At 37.8% G+C, this 26,193-nt stretch overlaps 12 protein-coding genes across 12 annotated transcripts; 4 read left to right on the top strand and 8 right to left on the bottom strand.

The window, feature by feature from the left end:
- Positions 1-359: 359 nt before the first annotated feature.
- RHIMIDRAFT_275174 (putative oxidoreductase C1F5.03c-like protein) lies at positions 360-2,007 on the bottom strand. Its single transcript, XM_023612529.1, has 4 exons — positions 1,787-2,007; positions 1,154-1,721; positions 1,091-1,105; positions 360-1,028 (listed from the first exon to the last, which is right to left on the bottom strand). Exons 1-4 carry the CDS (start codon positions 1,954-1,956, stop codon positions 660-662), a joined length of 1,122 nt encoding a protein of 373 aa, XP_023468174.1. The 5' UTR covers positions 1,957-2,007; the 3' UTR covers positions 360-659.
- A 1,168-nt stretch (positions 2,008-3,175) lies between these two features.
- Positions 3,176-3,535, bottom strand: RHIMIDRAFT_303902 (uncharacterized protein; the record flags this gene model as incomplete). The annotated part of the gene is made up of 1 exon (XM_023614431.1): positions 3,176-3,535. The coding sequence occupies one exon, from the start codon at positions 3,533-3,535 to the stop codon at positions 3,176-3,178; it is 360 nt and encodes a 119-aa protein (XP_023468173.1).
- Positions 3,536-4,100: 565 nt separating this feature from the next.
- Positions 4,101-5,090, top strand: RHIMIDRAFT_212904 (uncharacterized protein). The gene is made up of 4 exons (XM_023607230.1): positions 4,101-4,383; positions 4,437-4,586; positions 4,634-4,708; positions 4,759-5,090. Exons 1-4 carry the CDS (start codon positions 4,153-4,155, stop codon positions 4,789-4,791), a joined length of 489 nt encoding a protein of 162 aa, XP_023468172.1. The 5' UTR covers positions 4,101-4,152; the 3' UTR covers positions 4,792-5,090.
- Positions 5,091-5,298: 208 nt separating this feature from the next.
- On the top strand, positions 5,299-6,259 carry RHIMIDRAFT_101862 (hydroxyacylglutathione hydrolase). The gene is made up of 4 exons (XM_023605118.1): positions 5,299-5,478; positions 5,530-5,585; positions 5,636-5,973; positions 6,033-6,259. Exons 1-4 carry the CDS (start codon positions 5,333-5,335, stop codon positions 6,249-6,251), a joined length of 759 nt encoding a protein of 252 aa, XP_023468171.1. The 5' UTR covers positions 5,299-5,332; the 3' UTR covers positions 6,252-6,259.
- On the bottom strand, positions 6,033-7,572 carry RHIMIDRAFT_101868 (uncharacterized protein). Its single transcript, XM_023605119.1, has 3 exons — positions 7,421-7,572; positions 7,090-7,368; positions 6,033-7,034 (listed from the first exon to the last, which is right to left on the bottom strand). Exons 1-3 carry the CDS (start codon positions 7,526-7,528, stop codon positions 6,267-6,269), a joined length of 1,155 nt encoding a protein of 384 aa, XP_023468170.1. The 5' UTR covers positions 7,529-7,572; the 3' UTR covers positions 6,033-6,266.
- A 215-nt stretch (positions 7,573-7,787) lies between these two features.
- Positions 7,788-10,632, bottom strand: RHIMIDRAFT_290192 (Fasciclin-domain-containing protein). Its single transcript, XM_023613714.1, has 4 exons — positions 10,121-10,632; positions 9,697-10,062; positions 9,203-9,646; positions 7,788-9,147 (listed from the first exon to the last, which is right to left on the bottom strand). Exons 1-4 carry the CDS (start codon positions 10,602-10,604, stop codon positions 7,985-7,987), a joined length of 2,457 nt encoding a protein of 818 aa, XP_023468169.1. The 5' UTR covers positions 10,605-10,632; the 3' UTR covers positions 7,788-7,984.
- Positions 10,633-10,928: 296 nt separating this feature from the next.
- Positions 10,929-13,284, top strand: RHIMIDRAFT_275167 (MFS general substrate transporter). The gene is made up of 7 exons (XM_023612528.1): positions 10,929-11,399; positions 11,455-11,538; positions 11,594-11,658; positions 11,714-11,952; positions 12,001-12,477; positions 12,528-12,959; positions 13,029-13,284. The coding sequence occupies exons 1-7, from the start codon at positions 11,221-11,223 to the stop codon at positions 13,221-13,223; spliced, it is 1,671 nt and encodes a 556-aa protein (XP_023468168.1). The 5' UTR covers positions 10,929-11,220; the 3' UTR covers positions 13,224-13,284.
- Positions 13,285-14,518: 1,234 nt separating this feature from the next.
- RHIMIDRAFT_311781 (uncharacterized protein) lies at positions 14,519-15,587 on the bottom strand. Its single transcript, XM_023614758.1, has 4 exons — positions 15,508-15,587; positions 15,384-15,455; positions 15,148-15,328; positions 14,519-15,090 (listed from the first exon to the last, which is right to left on the bottom strand). The coding sequence occupies exons 1-4, from the start codon at positions 15,540-15,542 to the stop codon at positions 14,803-14,805; spliced, it is 576 nt and encodes a 191-aa protein (XP_023468167.1). The 5' UTR covers positions 15,543-15,587; the 3' UTR covers positions 14,519-14,802.
- A 962-nt stretch (positions 15,588-16,549) lies between these two features.
- Positions 16,550-17,301, bottom strand: RHIMIDRAFT_235234 (uncharacterized protein; the record flags this gene model as incomplete). The annotated part of the gene is made up of 4 exons (XM_023608322.1): positions 16,550-16,591; positions 16,654-16,810; positions 16,875-17,074; positions 17,158-17,301. The coding sequence occupies 4 exons, from the start codon at positions 17,299-17,301 to the stop codon at positions 16,550-16,552; spliced, it is 543 nt and encodes a 180-aa protein (XP_023468166.1).
- Positions 17,302-17,706: 405 nt separating this feature from the next.
- RHIMIDRAFT_290188 (uncharacterized protein) lies at positions 17,707-18,114 on the bottom strand (the record flags this gene model as incomplete). Its single annotated transcript, XM_023613713.1, has 2 exons — positions 17,899-18,114; positions 17,707-17,845 (listed from the first exon to the last, which is right to left on the bottom strand). The coding sequence occupies exons 1-2, from the start codon at positions 18,012-18,014 to the stop codon at positions 17,707-17,709; spliced, it is 255 nt and encodes an 84-aa protein (XP_023468165.1). The 5' UTR covers positions 18,015-18,114.
- Positions 18,115-18,459: 345 nt separating this feature from the next.
- Positions 18,460-20,390, top strand: RHIMIDRAFT_290187 (kinase-like protein; the record flags this gene model as incomplete). Its single annotated transcript, XM_023613712.1, has 4 exons — positions 18,460-18,779; positions 18,839-19,172; positions 19,227-19,714; positions 19,770-20,390. Exons 1-4 carry the CDS (start codon positions 18,495-18,497, stop codon positions 20,388-20,390), a joined length of 1,728 nt encoding a protein of 575 aa, XP_023468164.1. The 5' UTR covers positions 18,460-18,494.
- A 181-nt stretch (positions 20,391-20,571) lies between these two features.
- On the bottom strand, positions 20,572-22,837 carry RHIMIDRAFT_286952 (uncharacterized protein; the record flags this gene model as incomplete). Its single annotated transcript, XM_023613427.1, has 6 exons — positions 20,572-21,504; positions 21,569-21,766; positions 21,823-22,136; positions 22,190-22,349; positions 22,404-22,677; positions 22,728-22,837. The coding sequence occupies 6 exons, from the start codon at positions 22,835-22,837 to the stop codon at positions 20,572-20,574; spliced, it is 1,989 nt and encodes a 662-aa protein (XP_023468163.1).
- Between the last annotated feature and the right edge of the window lie 3,356 nt (positions 22,838-26,193).

Raw genomic sequence — 26,193 nt, 5'->3', positions numbered from 1 at the left:
CCCAAATTTCTAAAATTAGGAAACAACGAAGGTTCATGACCCTATGATACAATTCTTTCTTTTTTTAGAATTTACCAATAAAAGCTGTGATTGGCCAAATGAGACTTTTTTTGCCAAGCAATAGCACCTTTCTCTCTTTTACAAATTCAAAGCAATTGTTCCTATTTCTCAAAGTATCAAGGATGAGCAAGACAAAAAAAAAATGGAATCATGCTTATAGCAGAGAAACCTTTATGAGCGATGACAGCTCAGCTGGAATATTTTGAGTGTTTTTCCGAATGTTTGTCCTGTGATCAGGATCCACAAACAAAGTCGGCGCTGTCGATCCATACTTTAGCTTTTTTGTTTTGTTTCTTGTACATACAGAGTCTTTTCTGAAGTGTCACCAATTGCTTTTTTTTATATGGGCGGTTTTAAAGTATCTTTTTCAACGAGTATGTAAGGTCGGCTTTTTACACAACTCCCTAGTCGCTTTTTGATCATTTTGGTAAGCAACTGATTCAGTATGGTGTCAGCAGGTTTTGTTCAGACTCAATTGGTATTCAAGGGCTTTGACACTAGACAATGGAGGAAACTATAAATAAGCTTGGGTACCAGCATTTGACACAAAAAGAAAACATGTTAGTTGATTTAAACAGAAACTGGGCGTAAATTTATTGTTATGAAGGCATAAAGTATTCAGCAACAGCTTCACTCACGCAGCTGACTTTCCCGTCTAATAGCCATTCTGACATCATCTTGCCAGTGATGGGCGAATTTAGTATTCCCCAGAATGAATGTCCAGTGGCCAAGTACAGATTTTCATAGCGTGGATGTGGTCCAATCAAAGGCGCATTTGTTTCTTCTGATACTGGCAAATAACACGCTTGACGTCTAATCACTTCTGAATTCTCTCTCGACAACTTGGGTGAGATCAGCTCAGCTTGATTAGTAAGATCCTCGATAGACTTTGGATTTACGATTACTTGGTCGGCAGATTTCGGCAGTGGTTCTTGATCAGAAGCGCCGCAGATGTACACGGTGCCGTCCTAAAAAAAAAAATAAGTATCGACACAAATCAAGCAAGACCATTACTGTTACTACTACTTACGGCTCGTGGATAAACCTAAAGACAATCAGTGATCTGTCATACATATTCTTTACCTAACCTTACCTCGGGCTCAAATCTCTTTGATTCATGCATGATTGTTGTGAATAAGGCATGACCTGGTATTCTATCTTGTGGTTGCAGAACAATCGAATGTACGTGTGATCCCTTTATACGAATAGTATCATACGGTAAAGGCAAATTCTTGCTCCAGGGGCCCATACAAACAACCACGCGGTCACCATGAATTTCTGTACCATCATCCAACACGACACCGCGTACATCCTTACCATTCTCGTAAATCAACCTTGCTACGCCTTGCCCGATTCGAACGTCTACGCGTTCAGTCCGCTTGGCCTCTTCTATCAGCTTTCGTGTAAAGAACTCAGGGTGGAGCTGAGCTGTAGTTTCCAGTGTGCCAATTTGTTCTATGGAACGAACGGCGTCCTTATTGACCCACTCGAGTGGATCTTTCTTCTTGGAATACGTGTCACTTTTACGATCAAAGACAATAGAGTATGTATCAAGTGCTCTGTAACCGTACTGGCTTGCACCGTCTAGCTCCTTTGCGAGCTCTTGATGCAGTTGGAATGATGCTTGAGAGAACGGTTTTAAATACTCAGAGTGGTCGTTCCTGGACAAGTAGCCGTGTGTCAACCCCTTTCTATTGTTATAATCTTATTTATCCAACCCACTTACCAGTCCAAGGCAAGAAACCCACCGGATTTACCACTGGCACCACAAGCTATGTCTGTTTTTTCAATGACTGTAACTTTGCATGATGGGTTTTTGGATAAAAAATAAGTAGTACATGCGCCTATGACACCTGCACCAATAATGATGACATGAAGTTGCTGGCTTTCTGACATTTATTCTACAATAATACTCGAGTGTTTATAATAAAAAAAGAGAGAAAAGGGCGTAAAAAAGTCTCGGTTATTTATGAAATGTATAAAAGTGACGTTTGGCTGTGCGATGCGTGCTAGGTCAGACATCCAATCAGCATTGTTTCTTTTTTAATTTTGTCATGCGGAGGCTAGTCCTGCTGGCGCGATGTTTTAGGTGCTTTGGCCAGCATATGTAAAATGAAGCTCCTCTTATGATAATCCGAGTAATTCATATACTTTTCCTTCTTCTTATTCAACACAGTATCCGTAGTAGGCTCCTTTAAATTTTGGGATGCACCGCTTGTCAGCTCAGCTTCGACATTCAGTTGACGCACCAAACACTGATCCATCTTAACCAAAGTGTTAGCTTGAATCTCCATATCATTAACCTCTACCAGTTCAACGCCTTGCTTATCTCTCTCAATCCTCCTTTCCTGTCTTCAAAAACTATCTGCGCTAAACCACTTATTTGAAATACTAAAGCGACAAGTAGAAAATAAATGCGTCTATATTATAGAACACGGCATGCAAGATTTCAAAATGTGACCAGTCAAATATTATCTTTTTAGCAAATTTAAACATATAGGCGTCCATTATTTTAACAAAAAAGGCTATGCATCAAGTAAGAGCATTTTTTGCTTGAAAGAGAAAGCTATACATTCACTCAATATATTTCTCATATCGTTCGCATTCTTCTGGAAGAAGGATTCCAAACTTGCTTCTTTTCAACTACGGTAAGCTATCGCTTATCGAAAAATATTCGCACTTTCTAGCTTATTTACCAATATTAGATACATTTATAGGTGATTGAGTTTGTGTTTTATATTCCAAAAAAAATCCCTTGAAAACCACAAAGATATGTCTTCTAACATTTCTAGACAAATGCAGCCCGACATCTTTATGATATAATATTCATGAATTGTATGCAATTTAAATGCTTATTCATGCTTATAGTAACCCTTATAGTATATGAGGTTGTTAGATGACCATGGAGTGCATCGAGTACAGGCATATCATATAGATATTGACCTATGGAACATAATGAGTGAATGTGAATACAGATTAAGCGCGTTCCATATATTACCATTGTTTGGATTTTTTCGACAGAACGGTCTCTTACACATTTAATGAAGCTCTATAAAAAAGTACATGCAGTCAATTCTACTAATAACATTACAGCGGAAAAACTATAGACTAAACATTACAGAACGGGGAACATGTCCTTCACTACAGGCGATGGCGCGATAACAATGACTCCAAAAACTTCTCTGATATTACATCTGGATATGTTGTATCCTTTCAAAACCTTTTTATATGTGTTATAAACACCTTCTGAATGGACAAACTGATCACGATGCACAACATATGTTAAAGAAGATGACAAACTAGCAGCTTCAGGAAAAAGATCTCTTATCTTTTCATTAAAATGGCGCTGAATTACAGCTCTTATGTTTCTTCTACCATAGCCTTTACGTAACTTTTGCAATATAGCTTCCTTCGAATTATCCGATAAACGCAAAAGAGATATCATCAAGGCTTCGAATAAGATGATTATGCTCATTATGAAGCTTAATGGTGACCTGATTAGGTGTTACGAAATAGCAGGTGACAGTAACATAACATTTGCAATCGACCTTCTTACTTGGTTTCTGAATTGGCCAGTCTTTAGATGATTCATTTTCTGTCTGTACACCAGCACGACTCTTATAGGACTCAGCTCTATGGCATATGTACTAATTTTCCAAATGATGCTTCTTGTTACGCGCTTTGGCATAGGTTGGCCTTCTTCGTTTAAAGTACACATATCACCATTCGTCTTTTCCTTATAAATCCAACATACTGCATGATAAGCATATGAATTTTCAATGAAATTTTTCAAGAGTCAATATCAACAGTAATTTCTCTAGGAAAGGATGTGTATTGTTCTAAAACTAAGCTCTCAGACATGATTACTATTCTTTAATAAAAGGGGAATAAGTGAAAGAGAATTAATGGCCAAAACATCAAAGAATAAATAGCCACTTTAAAAAATTAAAATTCCGTCATGTTTGTTACGTCACAGTTATCGTTGTGACTCCTTTCATCCAAGGGTGGAGTTTAAACATCAGAGAGTAGGGATTTTTTCAGTGACAAAAAGTGAAGGTGGTTGTAGTTCTCTTCCCCCTCACTCTTATCACAATGTCACTTAGAGCCGCCACACAACGTGCATTCAACATGCGCGCTTTAGTTTCAACCACACGCCAACCCATCATGATGACCTCAGTTCGTCCTCAATCCACCTTAAATACTGGAGAACTTGTTGAGGATCCTCAAATTGGTGATTATCCCAATTTGCCTCGTTACAGTACTCAAGCTAGAGGGCCTCATGGCTGGTGGGATCCTCAAGATAAACGTAACTTTGGCGAAACAGTAAGAGCATATCATTGAAAAAGACATAAAAAGATTAATCATCCTGATTGTAGCTTCATGAAGAAGATGAAATCATGGGTGTTTGGGCACCTGATCTTCATGAATACAGCCCTCGTAAGGCACTTGCACAATTAGCATTTTTCTTTGGTGTCGTCGGCGCTGTCGCTGGACTCGTTTACAAGACTTATCCTGAAAGCCCAGCTGTAAGGAATAAAAAGAGAATCATTTAGAGATACTAAGTGCAATATAGGCTAAGCGAACCTATCCCTATGATGGATTAAAAGAAGAATTTGGAGCTCGTGAAGGTGATATTCGTCCTCGTGGTGTAAGTGAATAAATAATATAATGAAACTGTGTACTTAGATACAAACATAGGCTCGTGTTGAAAATGCAGAAGAAGAAGAATAAATTTTCGATTGGAATTAATAAAAATTGTTTAAATTGTGTGTATTCTTGCTCTGGATGATTTAGGTAACAAGCTGAATAAATGACATGTTTGAGTATTCCATTACCAATCTGAGTATTATCAGAGGACATATATATATGCAAATGCATGTTCATTAAGCGGGAAATCAGGGATAGAGTTGGTACTTTTATAATTGAATACGTATACGACACTTTCTCTTTAGAGTTTGTTGTATGTTTGCATTGTGTCCACCCAATGATCTTTCGGATACATCCTTTATGATAAGAGTATACGAATAAAGAGGGGGTTATAGTCAACCACATCTTTTTTTCTTTGGCTATGCAACTGCATCATGTAGTCATAGAAACAAAATGACAGCAGAAAGTTAGTTTGTAACAATAAATTAAAAATATCGGACTTTATTAAGAAACAAGAGAAGTTTCTCCATAGAAAATTATTCAAATTCACTCTTTCTCGACTATCCCCCTTTCTCCCTTTTTCTTTCATATCTTTCTTCTCGCTAAGCTCGATCCAACATTTTTAATGAAGATTATACCAATTCATGTATTAGAAGATAATTACTCTTACATTTTGATTGATGAAAAAACAAAGGAAGCAGCTGTTATTGATCCTGTTGAACCTATCAAGATTTTAAATGTCATCAGTCAAACAGGCGCAAAATTGTCAAGGTTCGTCAGTAGATACCTCATCATATATTAGACTCATGTTTATTATTTCAGCGTATTCACAACACATCATCATTGGGATCACGCAGGTGGAAACATTGATCTTGTTGGTAAAATAATCCATTTAATATCATAGGACTCGAGTAACACAGAACAATAGCTAAAAAACCCGGTTTGGCTGTCTACGGGGCTGATGCTCGTATTCCAGAAATTAACTATGTCTGCAAAGATCATGAAGAATTCAAGCTAGGTTCTTTAGATATCACTCCTCTACATACACCATGTCATACAAAGGGCCATGTCTGTTATTATGTATCTGACCCAAACACAGGTGAAAAGGCAGTCTTTACAGGCGATACCTTGTTTGTCGGCGGTGTAGGCAATTTTTTTGAAGGAGATGCTAGAGATATGTACAGAATATTGTTTCACGTCATCATGAAGTTACCTGATGAGACCTGGGTTTATTGTGGGCATGAATATACAAGAGCGAATCTAAAGGTAAAATAAGATACATAGATCACGGAAAAAAAGAGTCAGTTGCTTATATTTGTCCATAGTTTGCCTTGAGTGTCGAACCTCATAATGAAGCGCTTGTTGCAAAATGGAATTGGATTCAAGATAAACTGATTACGGTGCCATCGACAATAGGACAAGAGAAACTATTTAACCCTTATTTAAGAGTGAACGAACAATCACTACAAGTTATGGCTGGAAAATCAGATCCAGTAGAAGTACTACATACATTAAGAGAAATGCAAAACAATTTTCATCAATAATAAAGCCTTATTTATTTAATATGATGCCTGTTCTGAGGGCTCGCTATCCTCTGGCTTCATCAAGCTTGACATCTCCTGATCTTCTTCATGCTCTTCTACTTCAGGGTCATTTGATTTTTCAATAAGTGGCGTGAAGGCCGTATCTGCATGTACACTGGACCAACGCAAGGAAACAGGTCGGTGTCTTTGAGAACTACCAAATTTAGACCCCTTACGTCTGCTCGATCTTCTTTTTTCGCCAAAGCTACTATGGCGTCTGTGAGCTTGAGGCTCATGGGACTTGAAAAGCTCATATTCCAGCCGCTCAGACGTGTGCGAGTTAAATCGGCGCTGACGTTCCAGTTCTTGGCGCTCATCATCCCCTGCACTTGTACCCTCATATCGGTTCCATGACTCTTGAGAATCCTTGGGAGGCATGGGTGGAGGCTGGTAGACGCCGGGATCCTTTGTCAGGTCAAGCGGATGGACTACGGAGACAGAGGCAGGATCAGACGAGTTGCTGATCACAGATTTACGGTTAAGGTTTTTCTTGGCTCTCTTGCGCTTAGCAATTTCGTCATACAGTTTTTGACGCTGCTGATGCATGCTGACATCCATCATTTCCTTTTCTTCATCGCCTTCATATGGAGGTGGGGATCGGTCAAGGCGAATAGCTCCCTCCTTTGTAGGCTTTTCCTCAGAAGCCCATTCGCCTTCTTGATCGCTTACGATATATCCACGAGCCTTCTGGTACTCGTCAGAAATGTGTCGTTTATGGATTATGACGGCGGCCAAGACGAGTCCCTAGTAGAATCACGTTAGTTCATGAGCTTTTTATTGTCTTTTTTTTATTCCTTACAGAAGCAGCAGAATAAACAATCCATGAGATCAACCTTTCGCTTGAAAACTGAGACCATTGGTGCATGCATTTGTCAAAGATTTGCTTAAACTCTTGGTTCTCTTCATAATTTGTAGCCCACCAAAAGAACGGATAGGGTTGACGCTGCATACAGTTGTTCATTAGGATCGGACGGTACGTGTTGTACAACAGAACGATATGAACAAATCCAATTAGGAATTGAACGACAGTGAGAACAAGGAGACCATAGGCAAAGATGGTCATGCCTCGAATGGATTTCTAAATACAAAGTCAAGTACTGCCTATATGCTCTTCTTTATCATGAACTTACCATCACAATCACAACGAGTCCAAGAAAGCACCAGAGGCTGATGATACCAATAAACGTCAAGTACGCGTAGAGATCACCCATCCTGAAGCTTCTAACCCAATCTATCATTTATGGTTATTTTATTTGCTTGTTTCTTATTTATATACTTACCAGTGAGATAAGCAAGATCAACAGACATCAAGGCAGGCCCAAATAACTATACATTATCATGAGTGTGACGACGATCAATCTCTAAAAGAACTTACGAGAAGCAAGACAACGGAAGCAATAGTAAGCGTTTGTCGTGACCAAAGCTTACTGAATGGAGCCCTCAACTTATCAAAGAGATTACCACACTTTATTGTTTCGAGATTCACAGGTCTGAATAACATTGTGTGAGGAACAAAGAATATAGAATTGACTTGGGTTCTGTAATTTATATCCTGTCTCTCTCTTACATAGTCATGATTCATCTGTTTCAGAACAATGTCAAGGGATTTTCCTTAAAGTAAGGGGATTTTCGAAAAGATTTTATTATTTATTTTTAATGCACATAATCGTATATCAGCATTGAATACCAAAGATTTATTGTCCAAGGGAGATCTGTCCCGAACGACGGTCTTGGTACCATCGCCATCCATAATAACCAGCGAGTACCAAGAGGGCAAGACCCAAGAGAGAGCCAAGAACGATTAGTGCGATAGCCCACCAAGGGAGACCATGGTTCTGTTGTTGTTCTTCTTCAGGAGGAACGAGTACACGATCAATTTCAAGTACACCTCCGCCAGCACTTGAGCGTCCAATATCAATGACTTCGGCACTATCCTGGGAACTTCCCTTGACCTTGATTGAGTAACCGCCACCAACATTCTTGCTTATGGTCAAGATGACATCATCAGAAAGCAAGGAGGGATAGTCAGTGCCTGTATATCCGATATCTGAAGGGTTTTCATTCTTGTTATCATCCCATGGCCACCAGCGCTTCTTAATCTCACCTGCGTCTACAGGAGGCAACGGGGAGGGAATGATGTGTAACTTGGCAAACTTGACCAGCTTCTCGGGATCACCCTTCAGATGACCGAGATTGATCTTGGCAAAGGCACGATCGGTTGGAGCGAGAATGGTGTAAGGCTTGTCACCAGCGATACCTCCAAGAATTGCTCTTGACAGATTACTGTGCTCGACCAATCCAAGCAAGTTTTGAGTTCCTTCAGCCGACAGTAGATCGCGGTTGTTGATCTTGAGCGATTCCGGTAACTGGACACGATCGACGGTATGGATAACACCATTCGATGTCAAGATATCCTTTTTAATCACTTTGCCAATCACACTACGATCGCTTCCGTCAGTAGCTCCACTGCCACGAATAAAGAAGCCATCATCCGTCTTGTTCAGTGTCAATTGGTCACCAGAAGCGAGAGTCTCCTTTTGATGTTCCCCCTTGGCTGTGGAATTTTCGTAAAGTACATCACGAACAGTATGGAACTTGACGACCTGCTGCATCTTTTCTTTGGCATCGGGTTGCAGCAAATGCTTTGTGACAAGACCAAGACGGCTAAAGGCTTCGTTATTGGGCGCAAACAAGGTGATGCCTTCTGTGTTGCTGATAACTTCGTCTACACCAGAGGCATAGATACTTGCGACAAAGGTGGACAATTCCAAATTGACAGGGAGTCGACTAAGCGTGTCTCGAGGTAAGAAGAGAGATCTTGCAATAGGATAAATAACAATATTCTTTCCAGATTCGACTAACGGAAAAAAAGATTAGTTATAAATGTTGCTTATTTTGTCCTCTTCATTTACTTGGGTCTCGCAAGACATTCACTTTATCAAACTGAATGGACTGTTTGCTAACATAAAAGCCATCCTTGCCATAAAGAGTGGGATCCTCTTCAGTAAGTGTGACTCTGATGCGTTGATAAAAGGAACTACCGAGGTCATCATGAGATTCAGTTTTTAATAACTGGCCATCAGCAAGGTCAGAAGGAAGATAACGGCCATGAATGATGTGATACTGGAGCCACGATTTGATCTTGTTACTTGGAACATTACCTTCATCTAGAGCCTTGTCGGGTGGAGCCAAGATGGTCAATGGGTTATTGCTATCCAAATAAGCACCAAGATCGTTGTCGTCAAGTAACTTGATAAAACGAGAAGAACCAAGAGCTTGAAGGACCTTGCGAGAGTCTAGCTTTAGGAACTCTTTGTTTTTAGGCAAGATAGGCTTTTCAAGGATATGAATGACACCTAAAGTCAGGGTTAGAAGCATATTCTATGTGTATGTTCTTGGCTCTTACCATTGGATGCCAAGAGATTTTGCTTGACCACCTTTACGCCATTGACGGTGATAGTACCCTTTTGGACCAATATATCAAGGTCTTCTGATCCTTCTAATGTTTTAATCTTGGACTTTCCTTCTTTGAGGTCAGTTGAGTAAAAAATCTTGGGAGAAACTTGATGATAGAGCAGCCTAGCCAAGTCATGGCGGCCTTGTTTGCTGTAGAGATAATCCTTTTCAATATCATTCAGTTCATCACCAAAGACGCTATCCTTGGTAGCAAACACAGTATATCCTTCACCAAATCTTAGGTCATGCTCAATATGTGCTCTGTCAGCCAAGTCATAAAAATTCTCTACGGACTGTTCTAGACTCAGTGTTTCATCTATGCGATATTATTGTTATTATTATTCGAGATAGTCTCTGTCTTTTAAATATCTTACATAAATTATCAGGCAATGACAGAATGTGGTCAACAGCATGAATAATACCGTTCGTAGCATCCATATCTGCTTGAACCACCTTGGCTGTATTTAATTGAACGCCGGTACCAATGACAATAGTATCATCATCCTTTGATATTTCAAGCAACTGAGTGATTTTATTGTAATGTGCTTCAGTCTTTAAGAGCCTTCCATCCCAGAGTTCACCAGACTTGATGGCCACAGGAATGACATGGTAGAGGATCTGTTCTGGAGATGTGGTCTCTTTACGATCAAATGCTTCATTGATCGGTGCAAAGACCGTCCCAGCCTTGATGCTCTTGAATACAGTGGTCAAATTATGCTTTTCAATTTCTCCTGTAAGCTTTGAGAATCGTTCATCCTTGACAATAATATCAAATATAGACTTCTTTTCAGCAAGTAAGCCTGCGGCACACAATGTGATGTAGACGTATATTAATATAAACAGTATCTTTTTAATCATTTCTCTCTTTTGCTACTGCTTAAAAAGCGAAAGAAAAAGGAATAAAAGGTTCAATGGATATAAATATGCCTTGTATTATACATATCCAAGTAAACAACATTTAGTCACTTGCACGTCATTTCTTTTTCCCATCACTTGGGGTTTCAGTCTAACAAAACAAAAAAAAAGGCAGGGATCGGTCGATTTGTTGTGATATGCGTGAACTGATATGCGAGTAAAAATCTGACAGCATGCTTGTCTTACCCTGTGTGTCAAATAGCCTTATTGTTGATTTTGTCGTCCAATGTCGCAATTTTATTGTGCATCTTTTTTTTTTTTTTATTTAACGTCGTGACTGATTTATGCAGTGTATTTCATTGGCTTCAATGCTGACCTGTTTCTTTCCTCCCCTTTTTTTTTTTTAAAGAGAAGATATACCTTTGATGATAGCATACCAGATATCATCTGTTTAAGGGTTGATGTGATATGACTAATTTTATAATAATAAGAACAATGTTGCGCAATTGTGTTCCCAAATTGGCCAATGAATCCTTAAAATAAAAGAGAGGGGTCAAGGGTTCATATATCACTTTCCCCTTTTTTATTTCTTGCCTTTTTTCTTTATCCTTTTTATCTGATGACTTTGGAGCAAGAAAGGGACCCTCTGTTAAGAAATCAGGCTATTGATTATCACACTGTTGATTCTATTTCAACTGACGGTGGAGATGAAGAGAATCGTCTCAGGAAACAGCGTGATCATGAAGATATTTTAAAAACCAGACTGGGAAAGATTACTTTACCTATGGTAACGATATGGTATATAGTATTTTTGTTTTTTAAAATGTCAAATTCATTCATTGTGATGGAATAGCCTTTGCATAGGTTCTTTCTTGGCTGCAATGGATACATCTATTGTCACAACGGTGTTTAATGAAATAGGAACAGAGTTTAAAAGGTAGGAAATGTCATAAAAATATATAATAATAATATAATATAATAATAATGGTTAGTTCGAATCTTTCGGTATGGATCATGACATCTTATATGCTCAGTACTTCTGCTCTTCAACCTTTGTGTAAGTTTTATCGTATATTTGAGGGTTGATATTGATACGTATTTATACACATTAGACGGTAAGCTATCGGATATCTTTGGCCGCAAGACTACACTTGTTGCCATCCTCTGTTTCTTCCTTCTTGGTTCATGGTTATGTGGAGCAGCAAACACGATGACACAGATGAGTATAGCCAGGGCCATTGCTGGATTAGGTGGTGGTGGACTGATGACAATGGCATCCGTTGTCATTCATGATTTACTTCCTTTGAGAGAAAGAGGGAAATACCAATCTTATGTCAATATGGCACAGACAGTAAGTAAAGTATACAATGGAAGATGGCCGACTTAAACCGTACGATAGGTCGGCACAACCATCGGCGCTCCACTAGGTGGTTTGATCAATGATACCTTTGGATGGCGTTATTGCTTTTACGTGAATGTGCCTCCTTGCTTGTTTATTCTTTACTGTTACATCTACCGTTTAGAGAACTACAACTTAAGTCAAGATACATCTGCATTTTCCGACTTGCGTAAAAAACTACGTAGTATCGATCTTGCTGGAGCTGGCTTCATGCTGATCGCCAATGTTTGTTTTGTCACCAGCACGTCTTTAGGAGGTAACACACGCGAATGGACAGATCCCTTGGTAGTCACTCTGCTCATCATAGCGGTTGCCATGTTTATTCTTTTTGGAGTCTACGAGGTCTACTGGGCAAAGAATCCAATTGTGTCCAAAAAACTCATAAAGAATCGTAACGTGGCTGCTGTTTGTCTAAACAACTTCTTTCTTTGTTCATCTACCATGGTTTACGTTTACTTGCTACCACAGTTTTTCATGGTAACATAAGCACACAGTATCTTTTATGCAATTATTTATTCTTCTCTTAGGGTGTCCTAGGATACAGTGCATCCTCTGCAGGTCTCTGGGTTTTACCAAGAACAGCCATGGTTGCTGCTGGTTGCTGGGTAGCTGGAAGATACTTGGGTATCAAAGGAAAGTACAAGTACTTTATTATTACTGTCATGTCTGCCCATATGGTCACCTCCATCGGTATGTCTACTTGGACTGAAACCAGCCCGTTATGGTTCGAACTGATTTGTATGAATATCGAGGGTCTCTGTTTTGGCTGCGTCCTGGTGGCAACCATGGTCGCGCTTGTGGCGGATATTGATCATTCGGACACTGCATCGGCTACATCCATGATTTTTTTGTGTCGGTCGATGGGCTGGTTGTCAGGCGGAACGATCACGGCTGCGATATTACAAGCCAACTTTAAGACAAGTCTGCATAAATCCTTATCAGGTCCCGAAGCAGCCAGGGTAAAAGAAAGAAAGAAAAAAAAAAGAAAGTTGTGTGGTAAATCATGGTACTAAGTGAATATATATTAGATTATCGAGTTTGTTCGTACGTCTATCTCAAAGATCCGTACCTTGTCTCCAGAACTACAAACAATCATCATTGCGTCTTTACAGGTATCAATTCATAGAGCACTCTTGTATGGCGTTGCTTGCTCCATTCTTTGCTTCCTGTCATCAACACTTTTGAGAAACTGTCAGTTGGGCTCTGTGTCAGGAAAGAATTAAATAATAAAGTTCTTTTTTATTTATTGCTCGACATACTATATTTTTATTAATTATTGACGTTAATTTTATAAAACATTATCATAAAATAAAAAAATCATTTACGTAAAAAGACGACAAAGAATAATACGTTTGAATAAAACGACATCATGTCAAAAGAGAGAGAGATAATGAGTATATGTAGAAAAAGAGAAAAAAGTATGTTTGTATTAGAGCATATATCCTAATATTAGTTTTACTTACCACCAAGGTGCATTCTGGGGAGGGTAGCGATAACTATCCAGGATTGTTTAAGCAAAAAAAAAGGAACGTAGGACTGAAAGAACCCAGGGCGTCAGGAGAGACTATTGGAGAACGTTTCAGATACACGCCAGAGAGCAGAGAGGGCGAGACAAGCGAGTCAGAGCAAGGACCATGAGGACAGGCTAGTTTTGATTGGCGAATCTTTGAACACTCAGAGGGACATTTGATAGCTGCTGTAAAGAAGCAAAAAATAGGAACAGTTAAAATGGGTTTTATATGTTTTTCTTTTTCAAACAGGTTTCAGGATCGAGTACTTAGGACAAAGAAATCATGTCAAATAGAAGCAATATGTAGCGTGACCATTCAAGGATATGCATTGCCAAATATGACTACATGTTCTTCTGGTTTCATGGAAAAACCGAAAAAAGGATCTAACTTTTACAAAGATTAAAGAGGGCTATTTCTAATATTAAGTTAGTTTTAACTCCAAGGCAACCCACCTGTTAATATTACTGTCAAATGGGATAGTGAGCCATATTCTTTTTGTATTTTATTACTCTGATAACATTACAGCTGTTTCAATACGACATCTAAATCTGGAAAGCACGATATTCAGTCTCAGTAGCAGCGTCATTACTTTTTGGAAATACAGTATAAGCTTTGCAGCTGATAGATACGAGTGAATTAAATTGTAACAAACAACTAGTTACTTGAAGTCAAATACTAAGCTCAATGGATATTATCTCCTTTTACATTCTTTATTCATTCATTTATCGCCGTTTAAATAAACCGGATAATAGCTTTTCTTATATGATAGGAGCCATGTTAAAAAAGAAATAAATATTTTGTCCTTTTCAAAGGGAGGAGAGAAAAACTGGGAGAACGAAAAGAAACAAGGGGGGAAGAAGGGGTGGGGAAAGGGAAAGATAGCTTAGCAGTAAAGAGCAACCAAAAAGAAAGAATCTCTATTACCAAACTCAAAAATAAGCAACATTATTAATTTCCTTTTTTGTAATTTGATCTTTTCTCAGTCATAAAAAGAAACAGTTAAATGAGCTTGTTTGATCCACTGTTTTTATAAACCAAGAAAGAAAGAAAAAATGATATTAAAGAACGAAAAGTTTATATAATATATATATAAAATGTCTGTGTATAAATGTGTATATATTGGTGTGTGTGTGTGCGTGAGACAGAGGAAGAGAGAGAGAGTGCAGCGTGTGTATACGTCTGTAGGACTTTTTTTGTATGTGTATATAAAATAAAGAAAGACAGAGGATAAGAAGAGTGAATTATTAGGGAGTTGCCTGATAAACTATGAAATAATACGGAAAAAAGCTATTTAGAGAATAAGACACTTTTTTGGTTTGGGCTTTGGTGGAGGAGATAGGACAGCTCTGATGGCTTCATCAAATACATTTTTGAGACCCTTTTGAGTGAGTGCTGAACATTCAAGATATTTAACTGCACTGATATCTTTTGCCATTTGTACACCTTGAGTGTAAGTGATAGGTGCCATTCTCTTTTCACGAAGTCTTTCTATTGTGTCCCTATCTTCACGTAAATCAAGTTTAGTACCGACGAGGATGATGGGTATGTTGGGTGCATGATGACTGATTTCAGGATACCACTTTGAATATAAAATTAGTCTCATCTTGCACATCTACTCTCTCTTATTTGAGCTTACCTTTGTTTTCACGTTTTCAAAAGAAGGAGGACTAATAAGTGAAAAGCAGCACAAGAAGACATCCGTTTGTGGATAAGAAAGAGGACGAAGACGGTCATAATCTTCTTGGCCTGCTGTATCCCATAAGCCCAAGTTAATTGGCTTTCCGTCAACCATGACATTAGCTGAATAATTGTCAAAACTATAAAGAAAGTGAGTAAGATAATAAGATAGTAATAGGTCAAAAGAAGCCTTACACAGTTGGTATATATTCACCGGGAAAAGCGTTGGTGGTATAAGATATTAACAAGCATGTTTTACCAACAGCACTATTAGATGTCAGTATAATCTATACTTCATCTTGTTCTTTTATATATTTACCCATCACCAACAACAACACATTTAATAGACTGCATAACGGTCTTTTTAGTTGTTCAATAATAAAAAAGAAATAAAGAAAAAGGAGAGAAAAAAGAAAAAAAAAAATAATGTTCAACATAGAAAATAAAACACGTGAAGAGAAATAGAGAAAAAATCAAGTCATTCTCTTTGCTTCTTTTCGAAACTCTCTTTTTTTTTCTTTTCTTTTTTCTATTTTCTTTGTTCCCTTGTTTATACATCGGCTGAGTGATTTGATCGATCTTTTCTTTATTTCCTTTTTCTATACTTACCCTTACATTTTGTTAGTCTGGAGACGATAAAAGAAACTGGGATATTCAACCTCCGCATTTATTGCAAGAGAATGGGTAAAAGGTTAGAAGTTGGATGAATAGTACATTTGTATATATAAATTAGGGAGCAATGAGAGAGAGAGATTAAGTTGATTTATAATCAATAAGAACGTAAATGTGCACACACTTTATGAAAAGAGAACAATACAAGTACATTTCTTTGTCCATCGCATTTCATTAGTGGTACCAAAGACAACTCAAAATGGTAATTTGACAATCACTTCTTTTGATACACAATGTCTCTCATAGTGCAACGTCTATGATTTGATAAATAGGAGCATGTTCAGAGAATAAAAAGTAAATTTTAAGGTGATCACTACATACTCAATAGAAAGAAGAGTGTAACACGAGAGATCTTTTGAAAACAGTGCCTATAGCTCCCCTTTCCCGTTCGTCTACAACCCATATCAACCAAAGCCAGATGTATTGTAAATAATCCAAGCCCTCCTCCTATAGATACCACTCTTTGCCAATAATAGAGTTACAAAGAAACCACAATGATATCGTCTTGGATGTATGTGGCATTTATAAACTATATGCAATGTAAAAACTATTCGTAAGAACGTAGTATTGTATGCCCAAAGTATATATCTAAAAAACTCACGACACTTGCTTAGCTATGATTTTACCTAAAGTGTCACCCAAAGGAATCTATTATTTGTGAATATGCTCGAAAAAAAGAAGAGAGAGAATTAATGCAAGTTGTATGCTCTATAGAATTCCAATGTATCATTCTTAATTAGGCATCAATATGTGAGATAAAAAGAAACCAGTATGAAGTTTTCATCTGTCTTACCAATTCTCCTAATTTTGACAATCCAAGGCTGATAGCTTCAGCGAGAGAATGCACCAACAAGGAACTGCCAAACTCTTTTATTTTTAAAAGTTCCTTTTCGGTAAAAATTTCTTGCAAGGTCAAATTACCAAGGTCTATAATGAATGAGTGGATGGGACTAAAAAATAGATAAAAAATATGTCAATAGCTCCTGTAGTTGTTACTGATTTCGGAAGTGTTACTGAATGTATTGGCATTTTAAGCCATAATTAAATAGCCTCTCTTCAACTGATATAGGTGTAGTTTCTGTGGAATTCAAATACCAAAAGCGATTGCTATCCAGTTTGTGAAAGTTGGAGACAAATATTTGCTTTAATTCATTACTGAAAGTGACCTTCAACTCCAATTTTTTAAAGAAGTATTTGAAATTCTTTGTTTGATCCTTTTAAAAGAAAAATATCCTTTATCCTGAGAGAGAGATAAACTGTATTATTTTGGAATAGAAGGTAGTGTTTTTTCATTTACCAGTTCCAACTTTAATAAATTAGCGCATCCTCCGATTCTGTTTAACCAAACTCCCTTGAAGTTTTCAAGTATATGTTCAGGAGAATAGTCTTTAACAATAAAATCTTCCAACTCAGAAATGACTTCCTTAATGCTGACTATCATTTCTTTTTAATCGCAAGAGTACAGGACACACAATTATAATATGTTTAGTAGCACGTGTCAAAAGCAAACATTTATTTGCCTAGTTACTCTCTTTATGTTTAGGATCTATATCCATGTTTATCGTTAAAGAGATATTTAAGTGTCATGAAGAAAAACGGAAGTAACAGTCGTTCCAAGCCAGTCAATTACCAATCTTAGTACTATTGTTTCTAGCAACCGATTGAAGTGTTACTTTCTTGAAAGATTGCACTCGGTCTTCAAGAGGTTATCAACAGTACTCTAATACTTAAGTCTACAAAGTTGCAAGTGAGAGAATCAGCTGCATCAGTCTATCGTGCTTGCGGATTATCATCGAAAAAATTTACTAGGTGAGTTTTATGTTCTGGTCCTAGCTGAGGCTTTGATCTATTCACCAAGTTTGTCTGCTTTTCTAAAAATATTCCAGTCCTTCTCCTCTTTAAGTCTTTTAGTCCACTTTTGAACCGTTCGTCCGGCAATACTGCCAGCTAAGCGACCAGAATTTATAGCATTGAAGAACTTAATTCTATTCATATATACAAACAAAAGCTTTTGTTCGTTTGAATATTTATTATAAACCTTTCTCTACAGCTTAACTGTATTTGCAATCTCACATTGTTTTCCCAGCCCATGGCATCATTTCCCTGCTCATCGACAATCTTTCCTTGTCCATCGTAATAAAAATGAGAACTCATTTCCTTTTTTGGTATTTATTGTATGAAAAAGCGTCCTTTGAGATAATAAAAGCCGTCTTTGGATTTTTAAAAACCTGCCCTTTGGCGTTGGAACGGCTGGAAGGCATTTATCACTAAAAAAAGAAAATGCATAAAAGTCTATCTTGAGAGTTATTAATTTGAAATACAGCAGAGGTTGGGTCAAATACACCCATATAGAATATAAAAAGAAGGGTCCCTTTTTTTTGCTATTGTAAGCATCAGTTTAGAAACTAGGGAGGTTATCTATATTTCAAATATAATCGTAATCAGGTCATATCACTAAAGTAAAAAGGGGAGTTAAAAACAAGCTACTTGTTATTGACAGACCACGTATGATTCATCTTTTGAAATCAACCGTTTGATTTGCTTTTTGTCTCTTTATTTCTCTCTCCGCTTTTTATATAAATTTATTTCCTTCTTTTTTCCTTTTTCCTTTTTCTTTTATATATATATATTTAAATGCTCAAAAGGTCAAGTCTATTATCACCATCTCATTGGAATAAAATGAGTACAAACAACAGCAGTATTACGAGTAACAGCAGTGGTATCAGTCATAGTTCTCATCTCGACCCTATTCACCCACTTGCAAGTAATCAAGTCATAATGACCAACAGTATCATAAAAGACTATGACGCTGACTCAGGAAACAAAATAATCAACCACTATATGGTCATCAAAGAGATAGGAAGAGGAGTTCACGGCAAAGTTAAACTGGCTCAGGATATGAATACAGGAAGCTATGTGGTAAGGTAACTGAAGAGTGATGCCTATATTCCATGTTTAAAACTCAGTTTGATATCCAGGCTATAAAGATAATAGATAAAAAGAATAGAAAAAGACAGATGGGATACAGTCTGCTGAGAGGAAACAACAACAATAATAATATGTGCTTACTGGCATCCAAAGAGAATGAATTGAAAATTAAGCGCGAAATATCAATTTTGAAAAAATGCAGACACCCCAACGTGGTTCAACTGATTGAAGTGATGGATCATCCAGAGAGCCGAAAGCTCTATATGGCATTAGAATATAATGAGTATGGCGAGATCGAGTGGAGAGACGAAAACGATAGGCCTATATTGACAATAGACGAAGCAAGGAAAATATTTAGGGATATAGTAAACGGACTGGACTATTGTATGTGGTTGATCTAACCATCATTTTTGCTACTTTGCTAACTATTTACCATAGTACATTACCAAGGCATCATTCATCGTGACATCAAACCAGCCAATTTGCTACTCTCTCACAACCATGTTGCCAAAATATCAGACTTTGGTGTGTCATATTATAATGAGCTCTTGGCTGTCGATTGCCCTATTGAGCCTACTGAAGAGATGCTGAGCAAGATGGAAAAAGAGTTGGCCGAAACCGCAGGCACCCCCGCATTTTTTGCTCCTGAACTATGCTATGCAGGTGACTCATGTGGCAAGAGACCTCGTATCTCAAAAGCTATCGACGTCTGGGCCTTAGGTGTCACCTTGTTTTGCTTCATCTTTGGTCAATGCCCATTTACGGCATCCACCGAGTTTGAGCTCTTTGATACCATCCCAACTCAACCACTGACGTTTCCTTCAGTTGACCAGGTCGGTTTTCAAATTGACGATGATTTAAAAGATTTACTGAGCAAGCTACTCGAAAAGAATCCCGAAAAGAGGATTACATTGGATCAAGTTAAAGTAAGTTATTTATTTCTAATCATAATAATAATAAAAAAACTCATAATTATATCAGACTCATCCCTGGGTAACCAATGGTTTAGAAGACCCAAAGGATTGGCTCATTCGATCCAACCCTACGACTTATACCGCTCCTGTCATTCACGAAGATCCTTCTTCGACTACCCTCATGGACCGTCTGCGTCAGTCCATTCGAAAGCTATCTTTCTCATTCGGTAATAGCCGACGCAAATCCTCTCGAAAGCCCTCAACAACAACAACAACAACAACAACGAGGCCATTGTCTTATCAATTACCTCCAAGTACCAGTAATGCGGCAACTAATCATCATCATATGCATCGTCTCTCTCAACCTACTATGAATAAACAACTCTCCTATTCCACTTCATTATTACCCCATGCGACCAACTCGGTGACTCCAACCGTTTCATTATCCACCGGCCATACATTGATCATGAACTCTGGCCTGTCTACTAGTATTATACCCCAACCACCTTTGAAACCCATCTCAGCTGCAGCAAGTGATGAGGATGACGATATTGAACATGAGTACTACTCTCTCAAACGACCTGGTTATAACCGACGTGTCTCTACTGCCTCTTCTTCTGCTTCTTCTGGTCTTGGCTTAACATTTGGTCGATACCGTGGTATGACACCAGTAGAAGTACCCAAGTAATATTGTATATATCCACCTCACTTTATTGATATTATCTATATGCATAAATGAAATATTTTTGTTTTCTTAAAAAATGACGCATATGTCATTATTTAAAAAAGGACCCTTGCATCTATTGTTTCTCTTTGGTAAACATTTAAGCAGGATTTATTATTGTTGTTTTTACATATGTACACGTTTATCATGACTTGCGTTTCAACATGCAGTAGTTGCCCCATGCCAATCCAGGCGAACCAGGGACCCAGAATGCTCTGGAGAGACGATGTGAATTTTGAGCGTCAATGAAAGGATGACATGTCATAACCTCCCAATGAGCGGTATCCTTGACAGAACTAGATTCTTCTAGATGAAGAGGAAAATCAACGTCGACAAGGTAATCGCACGCTTGTTCGTCCACATAGACGCTTGGATCCTCCATGTTGATATCATTGAACCCTTGTGGTGCCTGACGAGCACCTGCCCAGGCGTACCGCCTGCGTCTATAAAACTTGAGTTTTCCTTCATCTTCATAGCTGTCGACCGTAAAGTCTTCCTCAAAGGATTTGGGCAGCTGACCATGGAATCCGCTCTTGATAAACTGTACACGGGTGTCGCTGGGCAAGAAGAACTGAGATGGAAAGCGGAACCATTCCTTACCGATACACACGGTTTTTTCCTTGATCTCGATGTCGTTGGGATAGTCCTCTTGTAGGTAGTTCAAGTTTACGAGTTGATCGTCAGGTTGTTCGTCCCAAATAGAGCTGTAGATCGCAAAAGGTGCACGATAGCGCGTCAAGAGCGCCAGGATGCGAGAGACGGACAAGAGAGCGTATACGCTAAGGATACCAAAGGACGTGTATCTCAGCACGGTCACTCGAGTATGTACGTTAGCGCCTAAAAGACCGGCGAATCGACTGGTCCAGGTACGGATCAAGTAAATCGAGATGGCTGCATTGAGAGCCATCAGAGGGTAGGCTACGTACATGAATCGTTCCTCTTTATGTGCTTGTAGACTGAACGTGATGAACCAGATATAAAATGGGATCAGTTTCAAGCCGAGGACGACATAAGGCCAGATTTGATCCATCTTGGTCCTGCCCGGGACACGGTTACGATCGATAATGGCTGTAATAAGCTACAAAGCAAAAAAAAGATATTGGGATAAACATGGATTTCCCTCTTTATCTTCAAAAACTTACCACACAGATTGCAGATCCAATTGCGAGTAAAAATACGATATTAAAATTCAAAAATCCATTGAGAATGTAGTAATACCAAGGCTCAGTGCCATAGAGTTCTGGCCCTCTGCCATCAGAGAATATGTTGTATTTGATGATATTCCAGGCGACAATGGTATATTGACGATAGATCATTTGGTCCATGAGTACAAGCAAGACCTAAGAAGAAAAAGATCAGAGCTCTCTCTCTTTTCTTGTCTATTTGTCCCGTTTACCGTTAATCCGAGGCCAATCAAGAGAGCAGCCTCAAACAATCGAACGATTCGTCTCAATCTCCAACGAGATCCACCAATGGATCGAACAACGGTGCCATCTGCCTTCTTCATCGTATCACGTCCAAAGATGAGCACTTCTTCCATAGCAAATGGAATGCCAATCAGAGCAGCAAATGGCCAACCAGCCAAAGCACCTAATCCAATCCAAAAGACCACTCTGTAGGTGCGTGTAGGGTCAATATCTGAAACAGGTCTGAGTGCATATGAGTAAGCCATAAAGACACAATACATGGCAAAACTGGAAGGCAAATAAGCTGATACACGTTAGTTTTCGGCTTTCTCTCTCTCTTTGTTTCATCAAGCTTACCTGTGGATGCATTGAACATACCAGCACCAAAAAATAAGATCGCAAAGACATAACGTCCGACGTGAGGATTGATTTCTTCAGTGACCGTGCGATAAAATTTGGCCTCTACAAAGGAAGAGACGCCTGCCAATGCGAGTCGAATGAGGTAAAATACTTGGACCTACACATGAAATATCAGTACACGCGCATGTGTAATCTTACTATTTAGCATTACCTTGGTTGGAGCAATAATCTTGGATAAAAATCCAACAACAGCGTGAACAAGGATATATGCCCAGCTTCTGATCTTGTAATCTGTCGAATATTCCCAAGTCTGACGTCCATAACCTTCCAACAGGTAGTGAGTAGGCTCCCAATAGTTGTAAACCTCGTCACAGTCATCAAGAATACGATATAAAGCAGAAAAACAGCGAATGATAAATAGGATTCGGAAGGCTGTGTTGAGCGATAATGTAAAAGCATTTGGCTCACCGAGTAAGTCCTGTGCTCTAAAACGAGGGTTATGATAGCTCTATGGTCTCTGTTCTTTTATATTTACCTCACAGTGTTAACCTCTGTCTTTGTTTCCTTAGTTGTTGTTGTTGTTGTCGTTGATTTTATTTTCTTATTCGAACGTGAGCGTAACTCACGTTTACTGCTTTCACTCATTTTTACAACGGTGACAAAGGAAAAAAAAAAAAAAAGAAACACGTTTTTCAGATGTCATATACACATTTATAAATTCATGTCCCGCATGTATAAAACGTTTACCCATTTGGAAAGTAAACACTTGGAGTTTTTAAAAAATAGGTGCCTACTACATGCACCCGAAAATAATAAGCATCAGTAAGACCTTAAATCATACTGACAACCTTCATAATTCCTATAAGGCTCTCACTCAAGTCTAATTTAATAATACTTCATCTCTTTTAATGAAGAATCTACCTTACAAGGCATCGATTTAACTGCATAATTGATATTCTAAAAAATAAACAGTCGGTGTCTGTTGGAAGTGTATCCGTGTTTTCTAACCGTTATGTTGAAAGAGAGCTTGACATTATTAATGTCCATTTCATCATACATACTGCAAAATTACCTGATGGCGAAGAGCTAGTATATACTTAGAATAAACTTTGGCAAATTGTGACACTACTGCTGCTGCTGCTGCTACTAATATCAATGCCACCACTGCGCCTACACCTATTAAAGAGTGGATACTCAATGCGAGATATGCTTTATAATGAAATAAATAAAGCTATGATTCGATAATATACTATACGCACATGATATGCTCTTCATATCATTAATAGTGAGATCTTACATAGTTTTATTTCGTGTTTGTCCCCTTTTATTATCTTTTACTGCTTTAACTTTTTTTTTTCCTTTTATCCAATTCATCTTGTTATATTCACGTAAAGCTTGATGTTAATTATATATAAGAATCATGACATCCAGCTGGTATCTACTTTAACATTTCAAGAACAACAATAGCAAAGAAATATATAGTGCGACCATGTTTCCTTCTTGTATGTGCTAATAAACCAATTGTACTGGTTGATTTATTCGGATACTTTTAGTAAAAGAGCAGAAATTAAGCTACTAGGTCGCATAAAATGCTCGATCACTCAAACACTCCTGTTACTCTCATGCCGTTAGTTCCAACTGGTAGGAGGAGGGTGTTGTGCTTGATCGATCACACGAACATCTGAAGTACTTGACAATTTGATATTTTGACACCAATGGCCGTATTTGCTTATGCTTATTTTTGTTGTTGCTATCATACTGTGTTTTCCAAATCATAGTCAGATGCACTATTTTAAGTTATCTAACTCGATTCTACTTGACTCCATTTTATCTTTGAACGTAACGTAAGCTCTCGGATTGACAACTACTTATAATAAATAGTAATAAACTCTATTTCTTTAACCCCTTATCTACTCGCGCATCGTTGATATTATAGAAAGTGTGTCTAACAAAAGAATGCAAGTATTTGTTTTGAACCTCACTTAAGCACAAAAGAAGCAGTTTTACTAGCTTTTTGCTGCAAAATATAGAGAATAGTCTTATAAGTTATTCAAAAGGCAAATTGTCTATACTTGGCATCCTTTCTGTTTTGTTGTTAGCTAATGATATGTATCTCATTTATTACAAGCGTGATTGTTTTAGTAAAACATACACAAGTCCAACCTGCTGACTTACCATCTCTGGGAACATTGCGTAATCGAAGCTAAAATGTCTCCCTTTCCCTCCGTTGACATTGAACGAATGACTGGTAGTCTTTGATTACCCTGTTTGAAATGCAATATTAACAAGGATCTGTCATATTGTCTCTCTCTCTCTCTCTGTTCTAATGCCACTAATAACACACGTTCTCCTTCTCTCTTTTTTATCTCTGAAACACTTGTATCATACAGACTGGTAAGTAAAGTATGAGTAGAATAGCTAACCACTTCTTCAGAGGTTGACAACACAAAGATGAAAAAGAAGACATTATTAATAAAATAACTTTATGTGATTTCCCGATTTAAGCGTAGAAATTAACTTGATCATATGATTATGATCCCCTTTGATAATATTGAGGAAAGGGCAAATCAATGGTCAGAAAGAAGAAAACACCTGCTTTATTACTGTAATATCAATTTTTTTTTTCCCTTTATGATCTAATCCCCTTCATCGCCCCCTCCTTTATTTTCCCTCTCTCTCCTTTCGTTTTTCTCTCTCTTTCTTTGACCCCTTTACTCAAGGTTATTCGTAGATGCAAATTAACTCAAAATATCTACCGATTTTCAATGATTTGCATACAAATCGAATATCTGAGCATGGGCCACCTTTTTTTCCAATTTTATTTCTCCTTGGAGGCAATATATAAAAAATAAAATAAAGAAAGGGCGCCCTCACATGTTTGCATTTGGCTTTATAGCATCTTTTGACATACGACTCGTATCAATAACCGATAATGAAACGACTATGTTCTTTTTGCTTCTAATTGACACAAGAGTAATAAAATTGGAAAGGGGTGTAGAATCTATAAGAACGTAAGAATCTTGTTTTGTAACATTGAATTAGGAGAAGGGGTGGAGGTCGTGTGAGAGGGGGTGATGATGACAAATGAGAACAATACCAAACGAACTCTTTCTCTTATTCAACGTGCAATATTTCGTTCTTTAGGTTTTCGTCATCATGACCAGTGCGATAATGTGATTATGCGCCACTTTTTAAGAAATAGTTCAAGGGGAATCAGAAAAGACATTAAACAATAAAAGCTTTTAGGGAGTAAATCGATTCAATATGAAACAAACAAAAAGAGTAAAACAGAGAAAGGGGAATGGGACAAAAAAACGTGTCAGTATTTCTTGTCTTTTTTTTTTCAAGAGTGAGCGCCAAAAAAAATACTATTTTGAGTTGTATCCGAGCCTCCTCTCTCTTTCTTATTTAAATACGATTTCTCTTTTCTTTCTTTTTTCTTTTTTTATTATTTTTCATCAAATTATCAAATGGATATTAAAAGACCTTCATTGTATACTCGACTTCGTCATGCTTCTAAATTTATTTCACGAAGAACAGATCGTCGAAAGCACCAAGCGATAGAACCAGAAATAGACGTGGATCAAGAAACATTATATGAAGAACCTATCGAGAAACACAAGTGGACATGTCTTGATGAGGATAATGGTTCAATGGTTGATCATTATATGGATGACATGTTTGAATCCTATACAAATACACTTGATAAACTATTGGGAACATCTGATACTCAATCAAATACGCGCAATACGGCTGTCCTTATTGTTTTATCTCCTTGTGCATTAGCAGCTGGTAATATTGCTCGACAAAGACGAAAGACACATAAACCTTGTATTCAACTCTAGTTATTATTTTTGCTATTATACCTATTATATATATATATATATATATATATACCAAGTATTTTATATACATATGCATATCCTTTTATTTTTTCTATATACCATTTACATTTACATATACCTAATCCTCCCCTTTTCTTTCTTCCTGTTTCTCTCTCT

This window comes from Rhizopus microsporus (assembly GCF_002708625.1).
Source record: "Rhizopus microsporus ATCC 52813 unplaced genomic scaffold scaffold_4, whole genome shotgun sequence".
NCBI lineage: Eukaryota > Fungi > Mucoromycota > Mucoromycetes > Mucorales > Rhizopodaceae > Rhizopus > Rhizopus microsporus.
This window is presented reverse-complemented; position numbering and strand designations above follow the sequence as displayed.